This window comes from Miniopterus schreibersii, assembly GCF_964146895.1.
Source record: "Miniopterus schreibersii genome assembly, chromosome: 14".
Lineage (NCBI taxonomy): Eukaryota > Metazoa > Chordata > Mammalia > Chiroptera > Miniopteridae > Miniopterus > Miniopterus schreibersii.
Window position 1 is genome coordinate 42127524 of NC_138114.1, and position 25913 is coordinate 42153436.

The following is a 25913-nucleotide window of genomic DNA, read 5'->3' on the forward strand; positions in this document are numbered from 1 at the left end:
AGGAACTGTCTAGCCCAGAATTTTACCTTCAATAGTGCTCTCAGGTATAGCTTCTCTCTTCATAGTAACCTTAGGATTTGAGGTTTTGTTTTTGGAGGAGAGTTTCAGTGCGGTTTTGAAGGCTCCTTTATGTTATATGAAAACTATTGGTAAATAAACATCATCAAATTATTGTGTTTCGAACAGGCCTTTGATGACTGTCAGCTGCAGGGCCTCTGCTTTCTCAGCTCTAAAGTAGCTGCTTTGCTTGAGTCTAATTTTGCTGCACAAGTCATATCAGACAGTTTTTCTACTTGCAAAATGCTAATTCTGCAGAAAGTCATGACAAATTATATGTAATGGTTTTTGAAATGTGGAAGTAACTGGTTTACAATCCAAATCAACAAATATTATCACATACTCTCTAAATACTGGCATCATGAATGATTTTCCAAATTTTGTTGTTGGAAACATTTGATATGGGTTGCATTTCTTTGGGAGAAACTATACTCTCTGGGTGAGTGGATAGAGAAATGGCAGTGTGTATTATTTGCATATGTTACGCTTCATTTTAGACTTTATAGCTATGACCATAGCCTTCCAGGGGATATATTAAATAGTTTCCTAAATTCACATCTCCTTAGGGTTAATGACAAGACTTGACAATAGCAATTATAGTCTTATTATACCAAATTCAAAATAATACTAAGAAGTATAGATCATCCCCTCAACTCTTCCACCCTAAATTCCACTTTTCAGAGATAAGTTACCAGTTGGTATATATTTTTCTGGACTTACATAAAAAATCTCTATAATCCCCTCCCTCCAGACACATGACACTGTGATTTCTTAAATATAGAGTATCCCAAAAAATGTATACACGCACTTTAAATAATTATAAAGGCAGTGTTTATTAAAATACACTTCATTTTCAAAATTGAGCTATCAGTAAGGGACACCCTTATGTATGCTATTATTGGCACTTCTTTTTCAGTTAGCAGCTCATAAACAGCTCCCACTTGGGCATAAAGATCTTTTACATCTGAATAGTGTTCATCCTTGATCTGGAGTCTTCCCCATGAAAGTGAGCTCGGAGGGTGATAAGAAGGCCTCATGAGCAGATGGCTATGACTCCTGTGTTCTTCATTTTTAGTATCCGGGATTTACTGAAGTTCAAAGAAGAAGTGACAAAGGAGCGAGACCAGCTCTTGTCAGAAGTGGTGAAATTACGGGAGTCCTTAGCTCAGACCACTGAACAGCAGCAGGAAACCGAGCGAAACAGAGATGAGGCAGAGCACGCCATCAGTCAGGTCAGCTCTGCCGAGGAGGGAGCATTGCCTCCCAGAAGGATGTTCTGTCCTTCCCCAGTCTCCTTCTCTCAAATTTATCCCCGCTGCCCAAAGGAGGCATCCACTGTTTTGCTTGTTTCTCTGGTTGGTTCTTGCAAGAGCAATTCTACTGGAGCCACTCTTCTCAGCATTCTCTGTCTGAGAAGTCACGAAGGCAGGGCACTGCTTACAGCTCTGGCCCAAGGAGGTGCCCCTGTGAAGGCTAGGGTGCCCTGCATCGGGGGATGGTGAAAGTAGTTCCCTTGACTTTTTTCCATGGTAAGACGCCATCTAGCTGGACTCTTCTGAATACTTTTATATTAAGCCAGAAGTCAAATAGGTCATGCACAAATCCGTCTCTAGGAGAAAAACATGAGATAAGAGAAAGGCCTTTCTTAGAATTTGGGCATCATGATAAAACTATAGTTCTTTCTTTAGCAATATCTAGGACTTGCATAAAAAATGATTTCATATTTAGGGTAGTTGGCTAAATTTATTTAGTTCCCACTGATGGAGAATTGGATGAATTCCTTCCATGTTTAACTTCGCTAGATTCCGGGCTCCCTATTTAATTGGATTTTATACCTTCTTTGTGGATTTGTTTCCACCATCAAGGTGGACGTTTAGTGTCAAGGCTCTGAAAAACAAAACAGAATATTCTTGAAAAGCTTTTACATTGGGGTTCGAAGATGACTGTCCTGCAGGGGAAATGCTGCTACAAAGCGACTACCCTGAAAATGAAGGACCTGAGAGAGGGAGAAGCTCGGCGGGCTGAGCCCTGTCCTGGGGGAGAGGTTCAGCTCTTTCCTCCCTGCCCTTTCTGTGCCCGTAGTTCCAACAAGAAATCCAGCAACGCCAGAATGAAGCTCTGAGGGAGTCTCGGAAGAAGGAAAAAATAGAGAAGGAGCTCAAGCAGATTCAGGTGGACATGGACACCAGGCAGACGGAAATCAAGGCCCTGCAGCAGTACGTGCAGAAAAGCAAGGAGGAGCTTCAGAGGCTGGAGCAGCAGCTGAAGGAGCAGAAGGTGCGTGGGTGCGAGCTGCCCCAGGGGTCCTCGCGAAAACAGGGACAGCGCCTTTGCTCGTGGTTCGTTGTCCATTGGGGCATTTTGCATTTTCTTTGGAAAGCAGCAAATTCCCTTCACTGTAGCTGTTGGTAACAAGACACTTAGCACTTTGAGTAGCTCTTATAGGCAGATAGGTGCCCTTTTTTTTTTTTTTTTTTTAAGCTTCAACAGGTTAATTTATTTTTAATCTTTAATTGTTTAAAAGATATTTTTATTGATTTTTTTTTTTTTCTTTTAGGGAGAGAGAGAGAGAGAAACATCGATGTGAGAGAGAAACATCAATCGGTTGCTTCCCGTTTGCAACCCGAGCTGGGATCGAACTGCAACCTGGGGACGTGCCTTAACTGGGAATCAAACCCACAACCTTTTGGTGCACGGGATGACACTCGACGAACTGAGCCATAGCGACCAGGGCAACCTTTCATTAATGTATAATACACATAGGAAAGTGTCTATATAAGTCACAAGCGTTCAGCTTGATGAATTTTCTCCACTTGGTCACTAGCTCTCAGCCCAAGAAACAGCACCCTACATGCCCACTTGTGCCCCCTCCCAGGCATGTTCTCCCCCAGAGGTCACCTCTATTCTGGATTCTAAGCAAAGGTTGGTTTTGCTTGTCTTTGTGCTTTACAGAAGTGGAATCGTGCAGGATGTACTCTTTCCCATTTATCTTCCTCGGCTTCATATTCTGTCTGTGAGATTCATTCATGTCGTTGCCACGTAGTCGTAGAACTGCACTGTCCAATGCCATAGCCACTAGCCACATGTGGCTACTTAAGTTCGTTATTTAAAATGAAGTAAAATTAAAAATTCAGATCCTGGGGTTGCACTAGCACCATTTAAGGTACTCAATAACCAGATGTGACTAGTAGATACCATATTGTATAGCACGATAGAGAATATCTACGTCATGGCAGAAAGTCCTATTGGACAGAGCTCACAGAGATTCACTCTCATAGCTGTATAGTATTCCATTGTGCGAATATAACAGGATTTATTTTTAACAGGTTTATTTTTAAGTTTCAAGGTTAGGGAACCCTACTCAGTCTTTATGCACTTTAAATAAGGTACTTTTTTTTTTTTTTTTAACATTTCCCCTGTAATAGCGGTTTAAGGTAACTTAGTAATAATTCTAGTCTGCCATTTCTCATTTCTTAAAGAAGCAATTCATGTAATTGAAAAAAAGTCATTTCTTGAAAATGTTTTCGCTGAGGAAGTTTCCAAAGAATTGTCAAGCCATATAGCATTTTTCTATTTAAAAAATAGATATTAGAACACATTTCTTTGTCAGTTGCTTTATTTATTTTATATACAGCCAGAAATAAAATAGATAATACACAGTGTCTAGTATCCTCGAGAAAAATATGAGACTTGTTTGAGCATGAAATCTGAGAGAATTTGGGACATCATAAAACTATAGTGCTTTGTTTAGCAATATCCAGGGCTCATGTAAAACAATTTCATTTTTAGGGTAGCCAGCTATATTTTATTTAGTCCCTGTGATGGGAAATTGGATGGATTCTTTTCATGTTTAACTCTTACTTACATGAAAGTTATACTGGCTCATGAACCACATGGGCTTGAAGTGCATGGGTCCACTTAGATGCAGATTTTTTTCAATAAATATACAGCTGGCCCTCCTTATCTGCTGGTTTCACATATGCAGATTCAACAAACCATGGATCACAAATAGCGTTTTTGATCCAGAGTTAGGAATCTGCAGTTGGGAATCCACAGTTGGGAAGGGCTGGTTGTATGCACTGCTCGGTGTCATTTTATATATGGAACTTGAGCATCCATGGATGTTGGCATCCTAGGGGTTCCTAAAACCAATCCCCTGTGGATATTGAGGGACAACTGTAGTTAAGTTTTGGGGAGTCAAAATTTATACTCAGAGTTTTGACTGTGTGGGGAGGGCACCCCTAACCCTTAGGTTGTTCAACGGTCAGTTGTATTTGTGTCTGTCTGCTTTTTTTTCTTTCAGCCCATCTGATACCCTTCCACATCCCCAATTTTCTCCCAATAGAAATGGCCCCCTAAAATCGAATCCTCTATTTCTTTAAAACCTACAGTCAAGGAAGGTAGGAAGAAAGGCTGGCTGACGCTGAATTCAGGCAGATAGTAATGATTCCACTGCTGTTCCACGGCTTTGACTTAAGTTGGATTAAAGGGGAACTGTCTCTGTGTTGGTTACTGAATGGTTCATTCCGGAAAAGGTGGTAGGCACGTTAATGCAGGATTTGCTTCTGAAGATGTAGCTTCTGAGCCTCGCAGCAGATAAAACTCATTTGAATCTCTAGCTCATTTGAAATGATTATAGCAATTGTTGCGTATGCGAAGCCTGCCAAATGGCAAACAGGTATTAAAATATTTATCCACCACCTGTGAACAAGACTTCCCAAGGCTCTCAGAAAAAAAGCGATCCTCTCTGTGTATTCATTATACGGCGTCATTTTCCTCAGCCACTTAACATTCATCATATTTGTGCATTAGTGCTTTCACTGGGGATGAAGAACCATTTCTACAAAGACAAAAAAAGTGGGGCCGCTGTGATCATCCCAGGAGGTCTGCGGGGCTTCCTGTGTGGATCCACAGACACTGTAATCAGATTAAAAAGCATTAACCAGCTCGTTCTACCTCTTTCAGATATTGAATGAGAGAGCTGCAAAGGAACTGGAGCAGTTTCAGATGAGAAATTCTAAACTTCAGCAAGAGAACGAACAGCACAGTTTGGTTTGCGAGCAGCTATCCCAGGAAAACCAGCAGAAGGCACTGGAGCTCAAAGTAACTGTCAAGTGACATATCTGTTGCCCAGCACTCCCTCCCTCATTTCCTATTAATATAGGTTTGCTGTGTGATCAGAGCCCTTGGACTTATAATCTGAATTAGCCTTGACACATAAGACAGGCACAAGCCTACTGTGATTGCTTTATGCCTGGAAGCAGACAATGTGATAACTTCCATTCTTATAGATAAAGTTGCAAACCTGATTATTGATCATATGATTATGCAAATGCTTTCCAAAGCGAGCTCAGATGTTCATCTCTGTAACGCAGCCTTGCAAGTCACTGGTTGCCCAGAGCTAGAAACTGTTTACACAAGTGAATAGCAAAGAAGTCAGGTTACATTTTATTACTTGTATGGAGAAGGTGGAATGGGCAATGTGGGGGGATCGACTGGTTCTATTGGGTATTGACTTGTAGGATTGTAGAAGCATGATTTTCACTCTGTCCAACATAACTTTTAAGACAGGCCTCCTATTCTCTCTCCCCTTCTCCTCAAAGAGTGCTTGCAAGTTAAGTTTGGACAACAGTTTTATACTTGGGTACCTATTTTATGCCTATATGCTTTATGTTTATCATTAATTCTGAAAAATCTGTAAACCCTACTCTGATTATATTAAATACTGGGTATAAAATGAGTGACCAATCAAGAATAATACTTAGGTTCGAGTAGTGAATTATACAGTTTTTGCATCACAGGCCCTTTTGATAATCTAATAAAAGTGTATGAACACACGCACATGTTCGTGCGCGTACACACACACACACACACACACACACATATTGCACATCTTGTATCTTGTTTTGCAAGCAGTCTCAGAGGTCTCCAGGATTTTTCTGAAGTCTAACCATGGGGCCTGGATGAATAATTATTGAATTAAAATATCTTTTGTTGTGACTGAAAGTTGAATTTAGGTCAATTAATTTGGACACTGTAGGAGTTGAGGCTGAGGAACATTTAAAGCAGTCCAGATGGGTTTGACTCAAAGCCGTTCTCTATGAGAATGCTGTAAGTTGAAGCAGAAATGAAATGACTACTTAAGGCAAAATAATATATTAGCCCCTAAGGTGAAGTGAAAGTAAAAGTACTTACGCCATTAATTCTCTCTTTTGATAACCCGAATGGGGCACCTTGAAAGATGACAGATTTTTGTTATAAGATCCCGAACCGGAGGGATTCTGCTTCTACCAATAATCTGAGGGTAACATGCCCAGCTAAGTTCAGTTTCTTCATTGTCAAGGGCTGCAGGTAATTTTTAATCTTTATCTGCATAAGTGTCATTGGTTGCTTTTCCAGTAATTTTTAAGTATGGCACAGTTTTGAAAAATGGATTTAATTTGAATTTTTAAAAATTCATAAAACTTGAACCCTTAGAGACAAAAATCTGGTGCTTTCATTTGCTAGAAGTATTATTTTGATACCTTTGGTACTATGTAGACTTACCTATTAATGTCCTTTCGACGTGCCTGTATATACACCCAAAGGCTAACATCCTCTGGGGAAGGAGGACCCCCCACCCTCATATATATAATTGCACCACAGTGGCCATGTGGGTACAAACATGTATTCAAATACTTTATGGCATGTTAATAACCTTCCAAGAGAGACCACTTTGTGAGTCTGTGAAAACTGCTAATTGAATATAGCATCAGTACACAAAATTCACGCATTTATTATACACATAGTTCAGCATTTAGTGGCGCCTTGAGACATCAGGTTTAATCATTCTTTTCATTATTTTTAGCCTATATAGCCACATATTTTATTCAGAGAATAGAGATTTTCAATATTCCTCAAAACCGAAGAGTGTGTGTTTTGATTTAACCTGGTAAAACAACTTCACACTAACGAAGGAAGAATTTCCTCTTATTGGTTCTGAGTTTACCGTCATCCAGTCAGCGACCCTTTATTCACTGAGTGCCCCTGGTGAATTCTTTCTCACTGATTACAGGCCAAAGAGGAAGAAGTTCATCAGATGCGCATTGACATCGGGAAGCTCAACAAAATCAGAGAGCAAATCCATAAGAAACTGCACCAGATCGAAGACCAAAAGGCAGAAGTGGAACAGCACAAGGACACTCTAAAAAATCAGATCTTGGGATTAGAGAGAGGTAAGCAAAATATCGTGTTGTGATTTAAAAAAAAAATTCATTTGTAAGCATTTCATTGGTGACTAATGTCATTTGGCAACTCAGGTTCTGTGTGTACAAACACAAACCATGCCAAATGAAATCAGTAAAACAACGTTCAAGCTGGTGGATGGGCAATGTGGAGGGGATATCATTTTAAATACCTTAAAAAATTCTTCAACAGACTCTATTGGCACACTGTAAATCCAGCCCAGAGTATTTGTCAGTGGAGTAAATAACATCTAAACTGGTAAGTCTGGGTTCTACATGACCTTTAGCATTAGTCTCTTTTTCCACAAAAGACAGGGGATAAATTAAAGCAAATGTCCCCCATTAGCAATATGTGAGGCAATACCGTACCAAGGATCAATGGGACAAAAATAAATGGCTTTTAATTTCTTTTCTCTGTTAGTACTTTACCACATGACAAACACTTCTTCTACTAGCTCTCCTGTTGGCCTGTGAAGGAAAAATTTAAGTGCCATGGAAGGCTGTATAGGACAGAAAAATCATGAAGGACACAAACTCTGGAGTCATGTCTGCCCGGGTTCAGATCCCACTTCTGTCATATTTAACTGTTGGGGGATGAAATAAACTAATACACATAAAACATGTGGGGACAAGTGCCTAGCACATAGTACATGCTTACTAAATGAATACGCCATAATACCATCTCATTCTAAAAAGAATATAATAGAAAATAGCGTATACTAGTCAAATTTGGTGTGTCAGAGAAAGCTCTGGACTTGGAGGCAGAGGATCGGGTCTAAATTCTGATTATACCAGAATATGTGGGACAGGAACACTACATTCACCCCGGCCCCCCGCCCCCCTGGATGGGGTGCTGTGAGTTGTAAGTCACTGAATGAGGTAACATACATAAAAGCATAAAAACACACACTTAGGTAAAATCAAAATCTCCAGATGAGATGATTAGAAACGTTTGTCATGTAAACCTTTGAGAAGTGCAACTGTTTTTCCTTCTAAGATGTCAGGAAAAAGTATTTTATCTTGACAGTTTCTCTATCCACTTACTCTTTCAATCAGTTGAGTGCCTACTATGTGCAGCCACTATGCTAGGCATTGGGTGCAGGGAGGTCCCTGCCCTCTGCATGCTCACCGCCTAGCACGGGTTTACAATCTAATGTCTACAGTGACAGGTAGGAACCCCTAGAGCTTGTTTCGTAATGGGCTTTAAGACTTTCAAAACACTCCCATATTTAAATTTCTGTGTTTTTCTCTGCAGTAGTTCTAAGCTTTGAAAAAAAGTTACATATTTAGTGTTGAACCCAATTCTTCATCCTGAAGTCATGTTTACAGAGGCCGTTGCACTCTCTCTCCTTGTTGTTTTATAGATATCATTAACCATCATTTCTTCTCAGGGACCTCTTCCTTTCGATCTGCCTGACCAAAGAGTGGCATTGGACATTATGGTTAGGAGGACAAGTCCTCCATTTGTTCTTTTCTACCAGAAAACCCAAGAAATGAGCTGAAAAACTGCCAGCACTAACAGGAGTTCAATAGGGTGGCAGGTTATAAAATAAATATATAGACATCCATAGCTTTCTTTCGTACAAAGAGTCAGTTAGAATATATGATGGAAAAACCCTCTCTCACAATAGCAACTAAAGTAATAAAACATCTATGAATAAAGTTATCAAGGTATCTGCCAGGCCTATATATAAAAAGTGCTACAGAATGCTATTGAGGGGTGTAAAGGAAGACTTGAAAAATGGAGAGATATACCAAGTTCCTGGATGAGAAGACTTAATGTAATAATGATATAAATCTGTCTAAATTAATCTGTATATTTAATATGTTCCATAAATATTTCAGTGAGTTATATTGCTAGGACTTGAAAACTGGTTCTTGCGTCCTCCAGAAGCATAAACATGTGGCGAGGGCCACACAATTCTTGGAAAGAAGGGTGAGGAGGGAGCATTTGCCTTACCAGGTGTTGAAGTGTCGTATAAAGCTCAGTAATCAAATAGTACAGTGAAGACGTCTAAGCAAACAGGTCAATGGAAAAGATTGAAAAGGCCACAGAAAGACCCAAGATTTTCATTTAAGATAAAGGTGTTGTTTCATACAAGTGTACACTATGGGTCAGTTACTTAAAAAATGGAAGCGTGACAGTTACTTTTTGGGGAAAAAAGTTAACACCAAATGGGGAAACCATAAAGCCAAGATTGAGAGATTTAGTGAAATAATAACTATTTTTTTTATATACCAAAGACTATATATGAAGGCAGATTGACCAAAATAATGTCAGTCAGAGTTAATGTCCTTATCATACATAGCGAGTTCTTAAAAACCCACGAAAAGGGCAAACTATTCATAAGGAAAATGGGCAAAGGGGACGTGTGGGCAATTTGAAAAACAGAAATACGAATAAATGGCCATTAAACATGAAAAGCAGCCAACTTCACTACTAATCAACGAAATGTAAGTTAAATACTGGTTTAAATAATCGATTGCATTGTCAAAGGTCAAAGAGAACAATAATACCCAGCTGTGGTTTGGGTGCAAAATAAAATTCCTATTAATTTTCTGGATAGAAATTTGGCAGTAGGAGAGAAATGTCTTTTTTAAAAAACACTTTGGTTCAGGACCTCTGCTTTCAGAGTAACAAATGAACAAGAACTTTTACAGGGTCATTGCTTATAATTACAAATAAGTAAATAAAATGGAAGCAACTTAAATATTAAGAAAAGGGATTGGCTAAATAAATGACACATTTTCATATAGCGAAATACACAGCAACGAAAAATTCTGATGTAGATGCACATTTATAAATAGAGAGGCATTTATTTTATGTTTGTTAATTGTAAAAGCAAGTTACAAAACAATATGTGTAGTATGATTTACTTTGGCACATCTATATGAATGCATATATATTTATAATTATAAACACATAATTTGCATAGGAAAAAATCTGGAAAGAGACATGTCAAAATCCTAAATAGATTGCGATTGATTTGAATTTTTACTTTTTGCTTATTTTTATTTCTAATTTCTCTCTGTGTTTATAATAACTTATATAGTAAGAAAGATTTAAAAAGAGTAAGAACTTTTTGGGGTCAGAATCTGTGCTCCCAATCTCAGCCCTGTCACCTCTTGGCCGCAGACCCTTGGCATGTGGCTTAATCTCTCGATGCCTCAGTTTCCATCTGTTTAGTGACAGGAAGACCTATCTCAGTTATAATGATGATTGTGTAACAGTTAACAAACAGTAGTGTTATAGCTACACATAAACATATACAGCAGCTTTTGTATCTCTTTGGCCTGGGCAGATTTTTTTTAGGGTGACTCCATATTTATCATTATTCTTTTCCCTGGTGATTTAGAGGTGGAGGCATCAAAGAAACAAGCCGAATTTGATAAGAAAGCAATGGATGAGCTTCTGAGAGAAAGGGACATGTTAAATAAGGTGAGTTGTTACGATAACACTGGTAAATAAGTGTCTTTCTTTAGTGCTATAATATCTGCCTATAACAGGTTGTATGGGGAAAGGAAACCCTGAGGCAAACAAAAGTAGATTAGAATAAATAATAGTGCTCAGTTTTCCTCTAAGCAGCTGTCTGCAGCCCAGCATTCACTGGCTGTGAATTGAACCGGCTTTATCACCTGTGAGCACAAAGGAACTTTGGAGAATTATCATGTAAACTAGCAGGGGATTTCAGAGAGTTTTGTGGATTCTGTTTTTATTGGTGGTGTGTTATTTGGCATCTGAAACTGCCCAAGTTATTAAAAATATCTGAATTTAATATCTATAATCTGCAGCTTTTGCTAATCTAGAAAATACAGCTGACTGCTAATAAAATTTTAACTTAGAGGTGTTGGGTCTAGGGACAGCTGGTTGGTGATATAAAAACTCTCTTATTTGCCTCCATCTTTTCAGGATTGTTGTAGGTTTTGGGTTTTGTTTTCGGCTCTTATTTTTTCTAGCCTTTGAGCTCAATATGGCTCAAAGCTGAGGGAGAGGTTGGGGGAGCTTGAGGCCTGGAGAGCCTTCAGTCAAGGCAAGATATCCCCTCCACCCCCCCTTTCCTCCTCTTGCCACTTCCAGAGGATTCCTTCCATTGACAGTCACTCTTAGGAGATTGACTACTATACTTCCAAGGATATAGGATAAACTTTCCTGCTCAAGGATTTCCTTCAGGGAGGAAAAGTGATTGGCCAGGTGTAGAGTGGGGAGGCTGCTTCCTAACAGACAGCCTGATGGCTTTTGGCCAAGACAGCTTCATCTCACTGAAGTAGATACAGTTTATATTTGTTTATTCTGACTTTTCATTATTTCTTTAGGTTTCCCAGAACTGAACAAATGTTAGCAAAACAGATTACCCTTCTCCTTAGACTATTTAGGGAATCTCAGGAAATAGTAGATTAGCTATCTTTACTTGGAGAGCACTCCTTAGGAAAATCATTGCATCTTTTTTTTTTTTCTTTTTCATAATCCTGGAAACTGTTCCTTATTCTATAAATTTGTACATGTAAACAATATTATTAGATTTAGATTTTTAAATTTATTTTTAACACATACAATATTTAGTCCATTTATATTTTATATACAGTGATATTCTCTATAGCTCTTAATAAGCTATAGAGAATGTGATTGTCTTTACTCTTCTCAAAAACAATGTATCTAATTATTTTAGGGTTGAGGCAGGGGCATATCTAACCCCAAACCCCCAAACATTGTGAGTAAATGGGGATGTTCTGTTGTTCTTATTTTTAGAACATGCTCAAGGCAATCCACGCGACCCAGAAACAGGTAGACCTGGTGAAGCTCCATGAACAATCCAAGAGGAACCTGGAGGAAGAAATCCAGAACTACAAAGATGAGGCTCAGAAGCAGAGAAAGATCATCTTTCAACTGGAAAAGGAGAGAGATCGGTACATCAATGAAGCCAGTGACCTCACCCAAAAGGTGAGCCCCTCCTCGATGGGTGGAGAGAGCACCCGCACATTCTTTCTAATTGTCACATTTCTGATGGTCACACTGTTGCAAAGACGATTTATTCAGATTTCAGCTTGTGGTTTGCATCATGATTCAAGAGGAATGGTGCTGACTGTGTAAGAGCTGATCTGGGGTCAAACAGTGAAATGGGTGATCTCAGTTGCCCCTTTCCGGGCTCCTTTCCTAATTTCTGGGCTTTCCATCTTCCCTGCTGCCCTACTGAGAAAAGCATCTAATTAAATGACCTTAAATTAAGAGATGAGTGAAAACTGGCATGAGCTAAGTGTGTGACACATTCAAAGAGCATTTTCATTTTAAAATTATTGTGAACCTAAAACTTCACCAGTGATGGAAACCCTCCCATTGTGTAGCTGAGTTTCAGGCTCTACTTCTCGTAAACTACTTACGAGGGAGAAGACTTAGGCAGTACCTTTAAGCATGACTTCAAGGATTTGGATGTTACTTCAACCAGTCGTCTTAGCACATTGCCTGCCTTTAGCATGACTGGTTAAACTACTATTGTTCTGGGGCATTCACAAATGGCAATGAGCAGTGGTTTCAGGAGGGGGAATGGGGTGGGGAATGAAGAAATTTCTTTTTGGCTATGAGGCTGAGAAGAGAGTTCAGGAGAAAAGACTCATTTAATGAGATTATACCCCCCAAACAAAGTGTTGTCTGCTATGATTGCACAGCCCTGTCTTCCATCGCAATGAAATCTGCAGTAGATTCTGCAGTATTTACTGATGCTCTTGCATGTTTAAGTTTTTGTTTGTTTTTGCTTTGTTTTCTAGTGGAATCTCAAAGATGACAAGGGGGACAGCCAACATTTGAATTATAAACATAAAGAAAGTAGGAAACAAGCTTTATAGCTTCTTTCCATTTAGGCCAAATGAATGCTGAGCAGATATTTGCAGAATGTAAGTTTAGAGAAGCACAAGTGTGTAGGATCCGTCCAACCCCAAGTGAATCTCATACCCCTGATTGGGAGCCATTGGAATTCAATATATTTCTCTTCTGTCTTAATCATCTTAGAAGCTCCCTTGGTTGATTTACTGACTCTGAGGACGAGTCATCAGTTTAGGCGTTCCTATTCTCTGGCTTGGGCCAGCCCATTAGCCTCTGTATCAGCTAAAGCTGTAACAAATAACCTTCAAATCTCAGCAGTTTATAGCAACAAAGATCTGTGTTTGCTCACACTGATGGCCTTTAGGGTCAGCGGCAGCCCTGCTTCATGTTCTCTGTACTCCAGGCTGACTTGGTTGGGCTACGCTGGTCTCTTCAGAGGGAAAACAGTGGAACAGTGGACCCTCATGGCGCTCTCAGAGCTTCTGCTGGCAAAGGAAGGGCACAGGGCCTGCCCACTCAGATTCCATTGGCCAAAGCAAGCCTGATCCTACGCCCTGGGCAGGAATACGACCCTCCTAAAAGAGGGGCTGAGGTGGTGTGACACTGAATGTACCTGAACATATGATCTGTTGCAGCCTCCTACTTCCCCTTCCTGATGATCATTCTCTGTCAGTTCCTGACTGCCATCACACTATCAGAGCTGTTAAAAATTCCAATGTGGTCTGTTATTACTCCTGGCCTTACCAACTTTGTTACCTCTCAGCCGCCTGGGGCAGTGCTTCCTAACAGTTTTTGCATCAGAGCACACATAGAAAATAACATGTCTATGGCATGTGGGAATAGGAGGGTGAGACTGTTCAGGACTGGAAGGGACTAACCCGGGGATGATAGCTACCCAGGTCCCACCTCATCTGGCCATCCGGTGGGTAGAGTGAAACAGTATTTTTGTATATACTTTTCACCTGTGCATGACATAAAAATTGGTATGCTCTGACTTAAAAGACAGAGTCCAAGCTCTTTGTTCTCCCTAGAAAATCCTTCCCCTTCTCTGCATGGAAAACTCCTATTCATCCTTCAATACCCAGCTCAAATGTTCATCTCCGGGGTCAAGCCTGCTCTGACTCCCTAGGCAGAGCTAGTCACTTTCTACTTTATGGCTTTGTTTATGCCTCCAGAATGGCACTTAGCATCTTCTAGTATACTTATTTATTTACATATTTGTTTTTCCTACTTTACAGTGAGCTCTTGGGAGCAAGGACTTTATCTTACGCATTGTTTCATTTGCGGGACCATAAAAGAAACCACTACCGTGTCTCAGCACTTTTTATCCTCATGGTGCCTCCTCTGCTACACTCTAGATTTTACTATTCCGATGAATTGGGAGGCACCGGGTACGGCATTTGAAGTCGTGGTCCACCATATTTACTCTTTTTTGAACTGTTACAAATTCTTGGTAAAACCATTTCCAGTTAATTATTAAATCCGAGGAGCATTTTGGACACCATGCCCTTGGCTTACTTTAGGAGCCCTCCTTTTGCATTCTACATGTTAACCTTCTGGCCTTTGCCTCCCAGACATTTTATATGCCAAAAAAGCAGTCTTTCACGATGAATCCCTGCTTACAAGTTTCTTAGCTCGCTGCTTATTTGCCTGTAAGAGTGTCAAGCAAAGCTCTTCTAGACAGAGGTTCTAAGGAATGAATAGTAATGTGCTCTCAAGGGCTTAGCAGCAAGTGAGGAAAGCAAAAGATCAAAGAAATATTGTTCACTGGGTAGGTACTTCATAACGAAACGCAGCTCCTATTTCTTTGATATTTACCCGAAGTTTTATACAGAGCATCTTTAATAGGCTAGAACCCTGGAGAGGAGCTTCAATGGCACATACACAAATTATAAGCTTTTTGTGTTGTAATGAAAAATGTGTATTATGGATCACTATTTTCCTGCAGAACAGAATTTGATCCATAGAAAAATCAAACTGATTTGTTAAGTATAATGATAATACAATAGGACATAATGTTAACCCACCATGATAATCTATTAGCATTTATTAAATGATTAAATTATGATATTCTAGGTACCTGTCTGGTTGCACAAATATGCATTTTCTCACTCAAATCCTCATAATGGCCCTCTGAGGTAGATATCATTATATCCCTCATTATATCATCTAATGTAATATGTTATTAAAAAAACAGAAACAAAGCCCGGCTGGTGTGGCTCAGTTGTTTGAGTGTTGTCCCCTCACCAAGAAGTTGATGGTTCGATTCCCAGTCAGGGCACACGCCCAGGTTTTGGGCTTGATCCCCAGTAGGGGGTGTGCAGGAGGCACCCGAACGATGTTTTTCTCTCATGGATGTTTCTATCTCTCTCTCCCTTTCCCTTTCTCTCTCTGAGATCAATAAAACAACAACAACATAGCTATGCTGCTGTACATTTAAGATAGAGGGTAAGATAAGAAAGCAAGAAAAATAAGGCTTAAAATTTCACATGCCTGGGCACATAGGTTCTTTTTTTCAAAGAGTGAATTTTTCAGCGTCTTTATGAGGGTAAAGGCATCGTCAGCATTCAAACCATTGACACTGAGTCAGAAAAGCTTATTTGAGGAGCTTATTGCACTGATATTTCATCAAATGCAAGTTGAAGGGTTCCAAATTCAGTGACCTACTTCCTTACCCCGTCTCCGTCTCTATGATGTTTTGACTACGCTGCAGCTTTCCAGCATGCGTTATTGATTTTTATCTCAGTCTTATTTCTATTGGCAGGTTGTTTTAAAAGGAAAAGAAAAGGCAGGAGTAGGTTATAAACTGGGGCTGCACCCTGATAGTGCACCGTAAGCGGTTTCTGGGCTCCTCCGAAGCTGGGAGCTCCAACTCTCTGGCCGTGATAAAACTTTCTGTATTTGGGTGTGATTTATCTCACGAGTTGGTTTGAGGTATCTAAAGTGTAATCAGCTAATTAAGCTCCAGCCCCACAGCTGGCATCCCCCATTCTCTGATAAACCATTTTTAATGGGTGTGGGGGTGGGGCCGTTTTGCTGACGAAAGGTTTTGCTGCTACTTAACACCCCACACGTTTTATGAGTTTTCAAGCCTGGAACTTCCGTGTGACATTGCTTTGAATGATTTCTATAAAAAAAAAAATTGGTTCCCAGCACAGCACTAAACAGCTTTGTGAATTGTCTTCTCCCTTAATTTCAATACTTTGTTTTCGTTGCCATTGAACTGAAATGCCTTTGCTCTTCTTGGTATGACAATGGGCTTCAAGAATGCAGAAGCAAGACCGTGATTCTGTGCACTGTTCTTGCAGAGAGCTGGACCCTGCTAGTTGATGGCCCAAAAGAAATGACCTTGGCTGCATCCTTTCTCTGGAGCATCATTCTGTCTGTGCAAAGGAGTATGCTTGTTATAACAACTCTCGGAGTGATTTGAAGAAGGAATTTTTTTTTTCCTTTTCTCTGATGTGCTGCTTGACATTCTGAATGCTGATCATGCTGTTCAAAGTATCTTCAGTTATTCATTTCACTGACCCCAAGAGGGTGATCATGTTCATAGAAAGGTTAAATTTTAGGATGAGATAGTGTCTTTCTTTAAAAATAACCAAGCAAATAGCAGGGCCAGTCATGGATACCTTATTCAGGTTTCACATTTATTCCATTTTTGTTACTTGTGGTGGTGCCACCTGCTACTCATTTTTAAGGAATCTAAAGATATAGATCAAAGAAATGGTGTAGAAGGAAGGGGATTTCTCTTCATTTCATACCTAGCCACTTGCCTCTTCCCCAGACCTCCTTGTCTCAGATTTTCTAATTTTCTTCCTTTCAGGCCCCAAACACCCTTCCAAGCTACCCACTGCTGGGTCTGTATATATTCTTACCTCGGGCCATTTTCTTTCCACACAAAGTGGTGACGGCAAATAATAAAACAGTAAAAACATAAAAATATTTGTACAAGTCTTGTCGAATAAATTTAAAAAAATGGTTGAAATAGAGAATTATCTCAAAAATGTGTATGTATATCAAGGTTTAACTCAAGAAGTGGAAAAGGTAGCAAGATTAATAACTATGGATGCCACCGAAAAAGCTGAGAGAAAATTAGCTCCAACATTGTCACTGAGAGCCTAATGATTATAGAGTTGAATTTCTTCCAACTTTTAAGGATCGGATAATTCTTAGGCTAGAAATAGATTTTTTTTGGGTAAATTTAGTAAAATTGCTATTCATGCACTTTATATCCTTTGGGGTAATATTGGTTGGCATTGCCGTACTGATATTACCCATGCCTTCTGCAGTAATAATGCATAAAGATCCCAGGCCTGGGGAGAGTTTGGGGTCCAAGGTTGGAATGGTTGAAGAATAGGAGGGCAGAGGCAGTTCCCACAAATTATGTGGATGGAAAGTATCAACTGTTTAGATAAGATGGGTAGGGCCATCCTGAGATCCATTAACCTTCCAGTGTTCGAATCTCTCATAACACTCTGTGCATATCTCAGTTTACTGGCTATATCCATTCCTTGGTTATCCATTTTATGGTTGAGTCAGTCACTAGAGGTGAACTTGAGGGCCGGCATTATTATTCTTTACATCACTAGTACTTTTACAGTGCCTGCCATAGACAAGTCCCCAATACATGTTCACTGAGGGGTGAATAAATGGGTGAGTGAGTGAATAAGTGAACAGAAAAGGACTCAATTCATTTTTTGAAACCAGCAGAAACCTCGATTTTAAAATAGAACCAAAAAGAAAGCGATGGACTTGGGTCATTTATGAGTAGGTATGCAGAATCCCAAATGAAACTCTAGCAAACCAAATTCAACAGTACGTTAAAAGAATCACCCAGTAACCAAAGAGAGTTTATCCTGAAACCACAAGGAGAGTCTTCTAATAAGAAAACTATTGCTGGCAGTATGGAAATGTAAAGTGTTACAGCCATTTTGGAAAGCAATCTAGCAATATCTATTAAAGTTTAAAAAGATATATATCTTTTGAGCCAGTTATGCCACTCCTGGGAATCCATCCCAGCAGAACTAAAAGCACAAGCGAAAGAAGTAAAAGGACATATGTACAAAAATGTTCATTGCCTCCTGGTTCAGAGGATGAAAGAGTAGAGCCAAGTTAATGCCCATCAGAGGGAAGAGCTGAGTATATGTTGGTACATCCACACTGTAGGGCATTACACCACCTTCAAAGAGAACGAATTAGAGCTAGTCCACATGATTTCCACAAAGTATTATTGGGTGGTAAAAAGCAAGGTGCACAAAAGTATGTACTGTAAGAAGATCCCATTTTGCTTAAAAAAAATGAAAACAAAACAAAAACCCAAAAGCAAAACAGAGGAAAATAGACAAATTCCTGTATTTGGTATATGTACTCATTGAATAGCTGTGAATGATGTCACTTCTTTTGACTTTGATTTCCTTCTTTGAAAATTGGTGTGATGATCATGTCTGTTTTATAGGATTTTTTTGTGAAGATTAAATGAGTTAATACATATAAAATACCTGGTACATAGAAAGTACCTGAGAAATATTGGCTATTATGATGATGATGATGTTACTAGATTTGAACAGAATATGCAGAATTCAAAGAAAAATATGGAAGAACACATACTAGATTGTTAACCGGGCGACTTTATGTATCAATGAAGGGCTGATGTGGGTTCGAGAAAGAAGGAAGGTCCAAGTAAATAAGAAAAAGAAAATAAATATATATTTCACGTTTATGCATTTATTTTAAGTTATGGCACACAGAACTACGTATAAAGAGATAAAATTAAAATCAATAGACCCAATAAAATGCTATAAAATAATATATGCTGAAAAGGCACTTGCTAAAATTTAATCCCATCTCTCCTTAATTATATAAGTCCAAGAAAACTTTGAAAGGTGTTTATTTAAAGATATTAAAGGATAACTATTTTAAACAGCAGCCATCATTGACTCTGAAGAAAGAACATTACAACAGAATCATGACTCTCGGCTGCAGTGTCCTCAGAAATTTATTTTTTATGAGCAAACTTCTTCAAAAATCCCTTAAGTAGAAAAATGTTCATGAGGACACTGCAGCCGAGAGTCATGATTCTGTAGCTCCTATTGTATGGATTGCTTCTTGAGAGGTACTGGCTCTCTGTGGAATTTCGAGCCTTGGTTTTCCACACTTGCAAAAAGGAGGCAGCATTCTTGAATCTTATCTTTCCTAGAAGTGTTTTGTGCACAACAGAATGCATTTTTATGAAGTCCTTCGAGTTTCCCTGATAGAGTGAGATTGACATTGGCAAGACAGTGTTATGATTGCTATCAATGCTCAAAGGCCACTTTCTTTCTTGTGTTTAACGACAAAGATGGGCAGTGTGGCCAAACAGCTAAGCTATCTCTTGTCTTTCTTAGTGCTTTGTGTTAAGATCTATTTAAATCTGTGTCTTTTTTCTCCCCTTTCTATTTGGTAGTTGGAGTGGTCAGGAGAGGTTTTCAGAATTGAAAGAATTTCTTTATTTCTCTCCCGTCTTGTGATCACAGAATAACTGTGCTAAGCCTTTATGCTTGAGCAGAACTCCGGAGTAGATAAAATGTTTGCCCCTAATCAGCTGGGCTGAATTTCTGTGTTGTACCTCAGTGATTATAGGCATAGGCAGATTTGCTGATTGCTGGCATTTCTACTAGCTACTCTAAGATAAAAATCTCCGTGTGTCCCGAAACGATAACCACAGATCGGCTGTCCAACCGCCTTTGTGTATTTTCTCCTCCAGGTCCTCATGAACATGGAAGACATAAAAGTTCGTGAAATGCAGATTTTTGACTACAAAAAGAAAATCGCTGAATCAGAGACTAAATTAAAACAGCAGCAGAACCTGTACGAAGCCGTGAGGTCAGACAGGAATCTGTACAGCAAAAATCTGGTTGAAGCCCAGGTAAAGAATATACCTCTGTCCTTACATCTTGATTCCTCCCCATCCTGGGTTTAAAGCAATTTCTGTTATCCCGATGGCAGAATTTAGTATAGATCAAGAAAATAATCTTGTGGAATTCATCTGAAAAAGAAGATGAATTTTATGCAGAGCTCTCAGATCGTTTGAAATGGAAATGATGCAACTTGACAGGATGTGAGGATCTCGGTCCTGCTTTTAATTATTGTGCAGAATTGCCATGCTCCTGTTTCTAATTGTTAAAACTGCTAATAGCTGCTGCGACTCGGAGGGGAGAAGCATACTCTTGTCATTTAATTGCAGAGCTTTGCTTTGTAATCTTTTAGTTATAATGTTTGCTGTGGCTCCAATTCCTCTCTTGTAAAATGAGGAACAAGTGTGTGTGTGTGTGTGTGTGTGTGGCATATGCATTACGCATACTTTGTATATATCTAGTGAGGATATTTTGAGAGTTCATGCTATAAAGTATACTCTGAGGTTGATGGGAGGACATACAAAGGAACAGCCCCATCTTAACTCGTCAGGAGACCACTGTTTTGAGAGGGCCTCCCTTAAAAGTTCTCGAATGTGTATTGAACTTCCATAGGGACGGTGGTGTCTTTTTAACTCACTTTCAAACATTTCTCCTTTCATTATGTTAGGATGAAATAACGGAAATGAAGAGAAAGTTAAAGATCATGACCCATCAGGTAGATCAGCTGAAGGAAGAAATCTCTGCCAAAGAGTCAGCGCTGGTGAAGCTCCATCTGGAACAGCAGCGGATAGAGAAAGAGAAGGAAACGCTGAAGGTACAGGTCTTACAACAAGCGTGGTGGACCATTGGTCCATCTATTCAGCCTACGGAGGCAGGCTCTACGCTCGCTGAAGGCTGAGGGGCAGGGAGGACGGCTAAGGTGCCAGGAGGCCGGGCTCTACCACCTGTAGGTCAGGCTGCCTTACAGGGGGCGCTCTCAGGTAGACGGGGGAGGCCGGGGGGATGCACCAGCACCTCTTTCAGCTGGGCTGGCTATCACCGCTGCAGCGGGAGAGAACCTGGCAGGTCAGCAGTGCCCAAGGAGTCCTGGAGCCTGCAGGCTTTCTACAGTCCCTTTACATTCACAATCCAGGTCCAGCCCTTGTGTCCACTCCCAACCCTCCCACACTCCTCCCCGGGCCTCTATAAGGCAATGCCGGCAAGACCCTTGGCCCTCTGCTCCTAATAGTTGTTTGCCTCACATGCGCACGCCTTTTCTGCCTGCACTAGCATTAGCTATTGCGCAGCAAGCTTTGTTCTCACTTGACTGGCCCTCAACCAGGCTCATAGTTCACCTTACCTCTGTGGGTCTCAGAACTTCACAGCGACTCCTCCAGGGAATCACCTCTGACTTCATATATATACTAAGACTTAGCATTTTAAATCTACTAATTTAGGACATTCTGTGTCTGCTAATATAAAGACTATTTTCAAGAATACATACCAAATAATTACGCCATTTCAAATCCTCGAACCAAATATGTTTTACTATACACGTTCACTAAACTAACATATTTTCCTTTTCTTACCCAATCCAATAGATTTCCCTCCTAATCCATTTGACCAAGGAATTAAAAAAGGAACTTTTAAGAGGGTGATGCCATTTTTATTTTGAAAATATACATGCAGAATACTCATGGATGCTTATGAGCCACTTGCAGGATCTATCTATAACAAACAAGGGACTGAGTACCTTGGAACCATCTTGAAAATATGTATCTTGTGTTGGACAGATTTAATGCCATATGTCCTTGATTCCAAGATGCCATCGATTGAAATATGCACTCTCAGAATGGGTTTTGTCAACTAATGATAGGTCTTCATGGAAATAGAACTACTACACTAAATCCAATTAAGGCACACTTGGTTTGAGACAGATTAAAATCTAACAAAGGTACCATTACAAAAAAAATATGGCAATTGCTATATTTACTCATCTGAGACTTTTATTTCGCAACTCCAACTTATGATAGAAAAAGAATAGAAAATTCTGCATGAAAGTTGATTTACACATAAAGAAACATGAATACATTTTCTAAAATTTGAAAATATCCTGCATCTTTGCCCTTATAGTCCTTGTTCAAAGGTATAGTTTTACAGAAGGTAGCTTATTCCACCCTGGAGCCTGTAGTAGAAATGGGTTTATTTATCACTGAGTTATTTAGAAGAGCCTTATTATAAACATTGCTTTACCCATGGGCCTCATGGACGCATATTAGCAAGGCTTCAGTATAACTTGATCTGGTACACCACCTCTTTCCTTCTTCAGGATGGCACTGATCCTCACCTCTTACTTTCCCGAGTAATGCTCTATTCAAAAGATTAATTTTTACCCCATAATGATGTCCAAGGTGGAACTAACTACCTTCTTCAGATCCTGCTTTAGAATAAGCAGTTGTTCTATGCAAAAGAACAGTTATTCCTAATTCTCTAGAATTTGATTATGGTTAACATTTGCTTCCCTCACGCATTCCATCACTTGGCATCTGCACATATCGCTCCAAAGAAGCATCACAGTGAAATAAAATAAAGGTCAACAGGGCCCTGTTTTTCGGTCCTGGTCCAGCAGAGCTGGTGTAGATGAAAGATAATTAAAAGGCTCCTGCTCCGGAGAGTCTGCTCTAAATGGAGAATCCTAGGTCTGGATAGCTTTGGGTCATCAGGTATAGTAAGATGATTGCTTTGGACTTACTGTGAAACTATGATACCTTTTCCCCAACATTTCCCATTAAGGCAAAAAGGAGCAACAGAAAAAGGGTGCCAGCTCGATTTATTATTTGAGGTTATCCAAGGGTGATTTGCAGTGGTGCCTCAACTGGATAATTCTGGCCTATCATTAAGCCCGTTTGACATTCTGTAGAAAAATATGACAGCTCAAATATAAAGTTTGAGCCTCTTGACTTTTTTAGCCTCAAATTTGAATCACACTCCACACAGGTCTCTGAATCTCATGCATCTGAAGTTCTCAAACCAAAACCCTGGGGGAAAGGGCAGATTTTCTAGTAACTTTGCTCCAAAAGACATTGAGCTTATTATTGTTGGTTCTACAAAGCCATGTGGGTACATAACCCTCCTGGAAAGGCGGCCCTCTCTCCTGTTTGGTAGACCAGGAGATGCCCGTTGATGGGATAACCCAATTTACTACTTTTCCAAGCCAACAGACAAACAATTGTCTGTAACAGGTCATCCCCATTCTCATTTATCCCCGTCAAAAGAAAAACAGTTATGTTCCTTTCATGTTTCTTTTTTAGTTTCTGTTGCCACCAGGCTCTCCTGGCTCCTCAGGACTCTAGCCATTGTTGGCACATGGTGGTTATGACAGAATGCCAATCGTTCTCTGTAGGCGCGGCTGCCTCTGTGTTCACCTGCTCATTCCGTCCCAGTCTTGTTTCATCAGTGCTGAAGGAGCCATCTCATTTGGAGTGTTTGCTCTCCAGTCCTAACAAGCCCCTGATTCTGTCTCGTCACCTCCCAGTTATCCCACATCAATCTGACAGCACTTTGATTCTTGGCAAATAATTCAGCAGCAAATTTTCTATGTCCAGGGCTCAGCATCACATTAGTGACTGGCTCCAGGGCACCACATCCTTTTACTTAGTGGACGCTCGAATGACATAGACAGGGACTGTCAGAAAGAGAGAGAGAGAAAGCTTAATTGTTCTCATGGCTAGAAGGCTTCATGGGGCCCTGTTTGTTTTGTTAGATGTAAACGGATGGTTTCTGTAAAACCTAGTGAATGTTGGGATCACGTATGAGCGGGTGAAACTTCCACAGTTGTGGTTCTGGAGGTAGGATTTATGCCTGCAACCAAATGAGATGGTAAATATTCCATAGATACCTACCACAAAATGGTATAATTATGGAGGCAGTGACTAAAAAGTATGTCCAGCCACTGTATTACAACTCCATACCACCAGAAACACTTTGAGAAATGCTGATACCTTGGGCTCCACCTAGAACATTGCTTGATGGGCATTTGGGTGCAAAGCAGTTGTTACCAACTTTTCTGGGTGATACAGTGCAGATTTATAGCTGCTAAATGCATTAGACCAAAGGTATTGTGTTGATGTTAACATTTGCTGCCAACGTCTAATACCACATCTAGTTTACAGCCCATAAATTTGTGACATAAGGAGACCATTCAGAATTTTGATATATTATGAAAAAAAACCCACACACCCAGCAGTGCCAAATGCACGGATGGTTTTACATTCCAGACAGATACTTTTACACACCGCTGATTGCATTTAAATATAACTAGGGTTTCATTTTGTTCTGCTGATGGATTCTGATCAGCTCTTGGCTCTTAAGAACAGGGAAGTGAATGTTGCACATCTGGGAAAATAAAAGTTTTATTAAAGAAAGCATGAGCCAAGCAGGTATTTTATTGCTGTCTTCGCTGTCACCTTAAATGATTGCAGAAATAGAAAGGCTGGTTCTTCAAATGCTTTCCTAACAGGCAATCCCCCAAAGTGGTAAAATACTAGACCAGGTCTTTTCTCAGTAAGTATTTCCTTTTGCTTATCCCTGGACCAAAACGTATTTCATGAGTGAACAAACAAAGTGTCATAAGATAAGCCCTTGGTTTTATAGTAGCTGACTGCATTTAGTTTGTGACATTACACATTACTAGGTGCATAGTATCTTCTACTGCTTGGATAAGTTTGAGGTATGGAATTAATGACTCTTGGTCTTCATGGGTTAGAGGCAGACCTCAACGAGAGCTGGGGTGGGTCACAGGCACTTGCAAATACGGGGTTTTCTAGCATTCCAGTGACATTTCTGGGTAGGTGAGGGTAGGGGTCCCAATACTTCCTTGAAAGAAAAAAATACTACTTTTTCACTGTCATTTGCTGATCTGAGAGCCGCTGAAAAGTTGGAACCTTACTATTGTCTTGTCATCTCCCTTGTGACTCCCAGCATGGGCGAAAGCAGAGCTGTTCTCCCCTTTGTTTCTTCTTGTGCTCACGTGGTCTGCAATACCACCTGTCTTTCCAATTTGGCATGGACGCTCTCGAAGATATATTCTTCTCTCCTTTAATATGGGTACCTCTGTGGCTCCCCATTGCCCACACTCTACAGCATGTGGCCTACAAGGCCCTTTCCAGGCTGGCTCAGTTATTTTTCCAGCCTTGCCTCCTGCTCTTCTCTACCTAACACTCTGATCCAGGCACATGGGATGCTTTGCTGACTGGTGAATACACTGGGTACTTTATAGTTTGCATGTGCTTTTGTTTACACAAGCCTGACTGTTGACTACTCTCCCCGTAAAACATACCTGTCCACTTTGGGAATATCTGTCACCTGCAAAGGCCCTGACTGGCTCTTCCATCTAAACATCAGGCAGAAATAGGAACTTGTTCCTTTGTTCTCCCATGTTCTTTTTCACACTGGACACAGCATTTCCACACTGTAGTGCGGTTGGTTATATTTATCATCTCCAATGGATGAGGAATCCCTCATGTCTTACTTATCTTCTGTATTTGACTTGAAACTATTGTGTGATGGTAGCTTTGGAGTCCAAAGATCTAGGTTGGAGTCTCAACTCTGCTACTCACTAGCTGTGTGACCTTGGGTGAGTTAATTTGCTTTGCGTTGTCTCTGTAATTGCATTTGTAAAATGGGGATAAGTAGCTATGCAAAATACCTAATATAATGCCTAGGATATTGCAGGTCACAAATATACTCGTGGAAATGAAGTGAATGTGTTCTTTGATGAGAGTTATTTTCCTTCTGAAACTTAACTGACCACAACACCCTTTCTCCATCATTCTTACAACTTCTGTGTAACCTAAAGGGCTTCACGACCTGGCCTCTCTCAGGAAGTTTCCCTGACAACCCCGGTTCTCTGACCTCCTGTAACATCAACTCACTGTCTTTGTGACA

The 25913-nt window shown here is 40.1% G+C and overlaps 1 protein-coding gene across 1 annotated transcript in view; it reads left to right on the plus strand.

Moving 5' to 3' along the window:
- The window catches only part of CFAP58 (cilia and flagella associated protein 58), a gene marked incomplete at both ends in the record, with an annotated part of 82967 nt that overhangs the window by 15235 nt on the left and 41819 nt on the right, over positions 1–25913 (plus strand). Inside the window, 8 exons of the mRNA XM_081157907.1 lie at positions 1133–1289; positions 2140–2334; positions 5023–5160; positions 7112–7271; positions 10637–10719; positions 12028–12219; positions 19838–19999; positions 20656–20802. Coding sequence (XP_081014033.1) covers positions 1133–1289; positions 2140–2334; positions 5023–5160; positions 7112–7271; positions 10637–10719; positions 12028–12219; positions 19838–19999; positions 20656–20802 — 1234 coding nt within the window. The remainder of the gene's footprint in view (positions 1–1132; positions 1290–2139; positions 2335–5022; positions 5161–7111; positions 7272–10636; positions 10720–12027; positions 12220–19837; positions 20000–20655; positions 20803–25913) is intronic.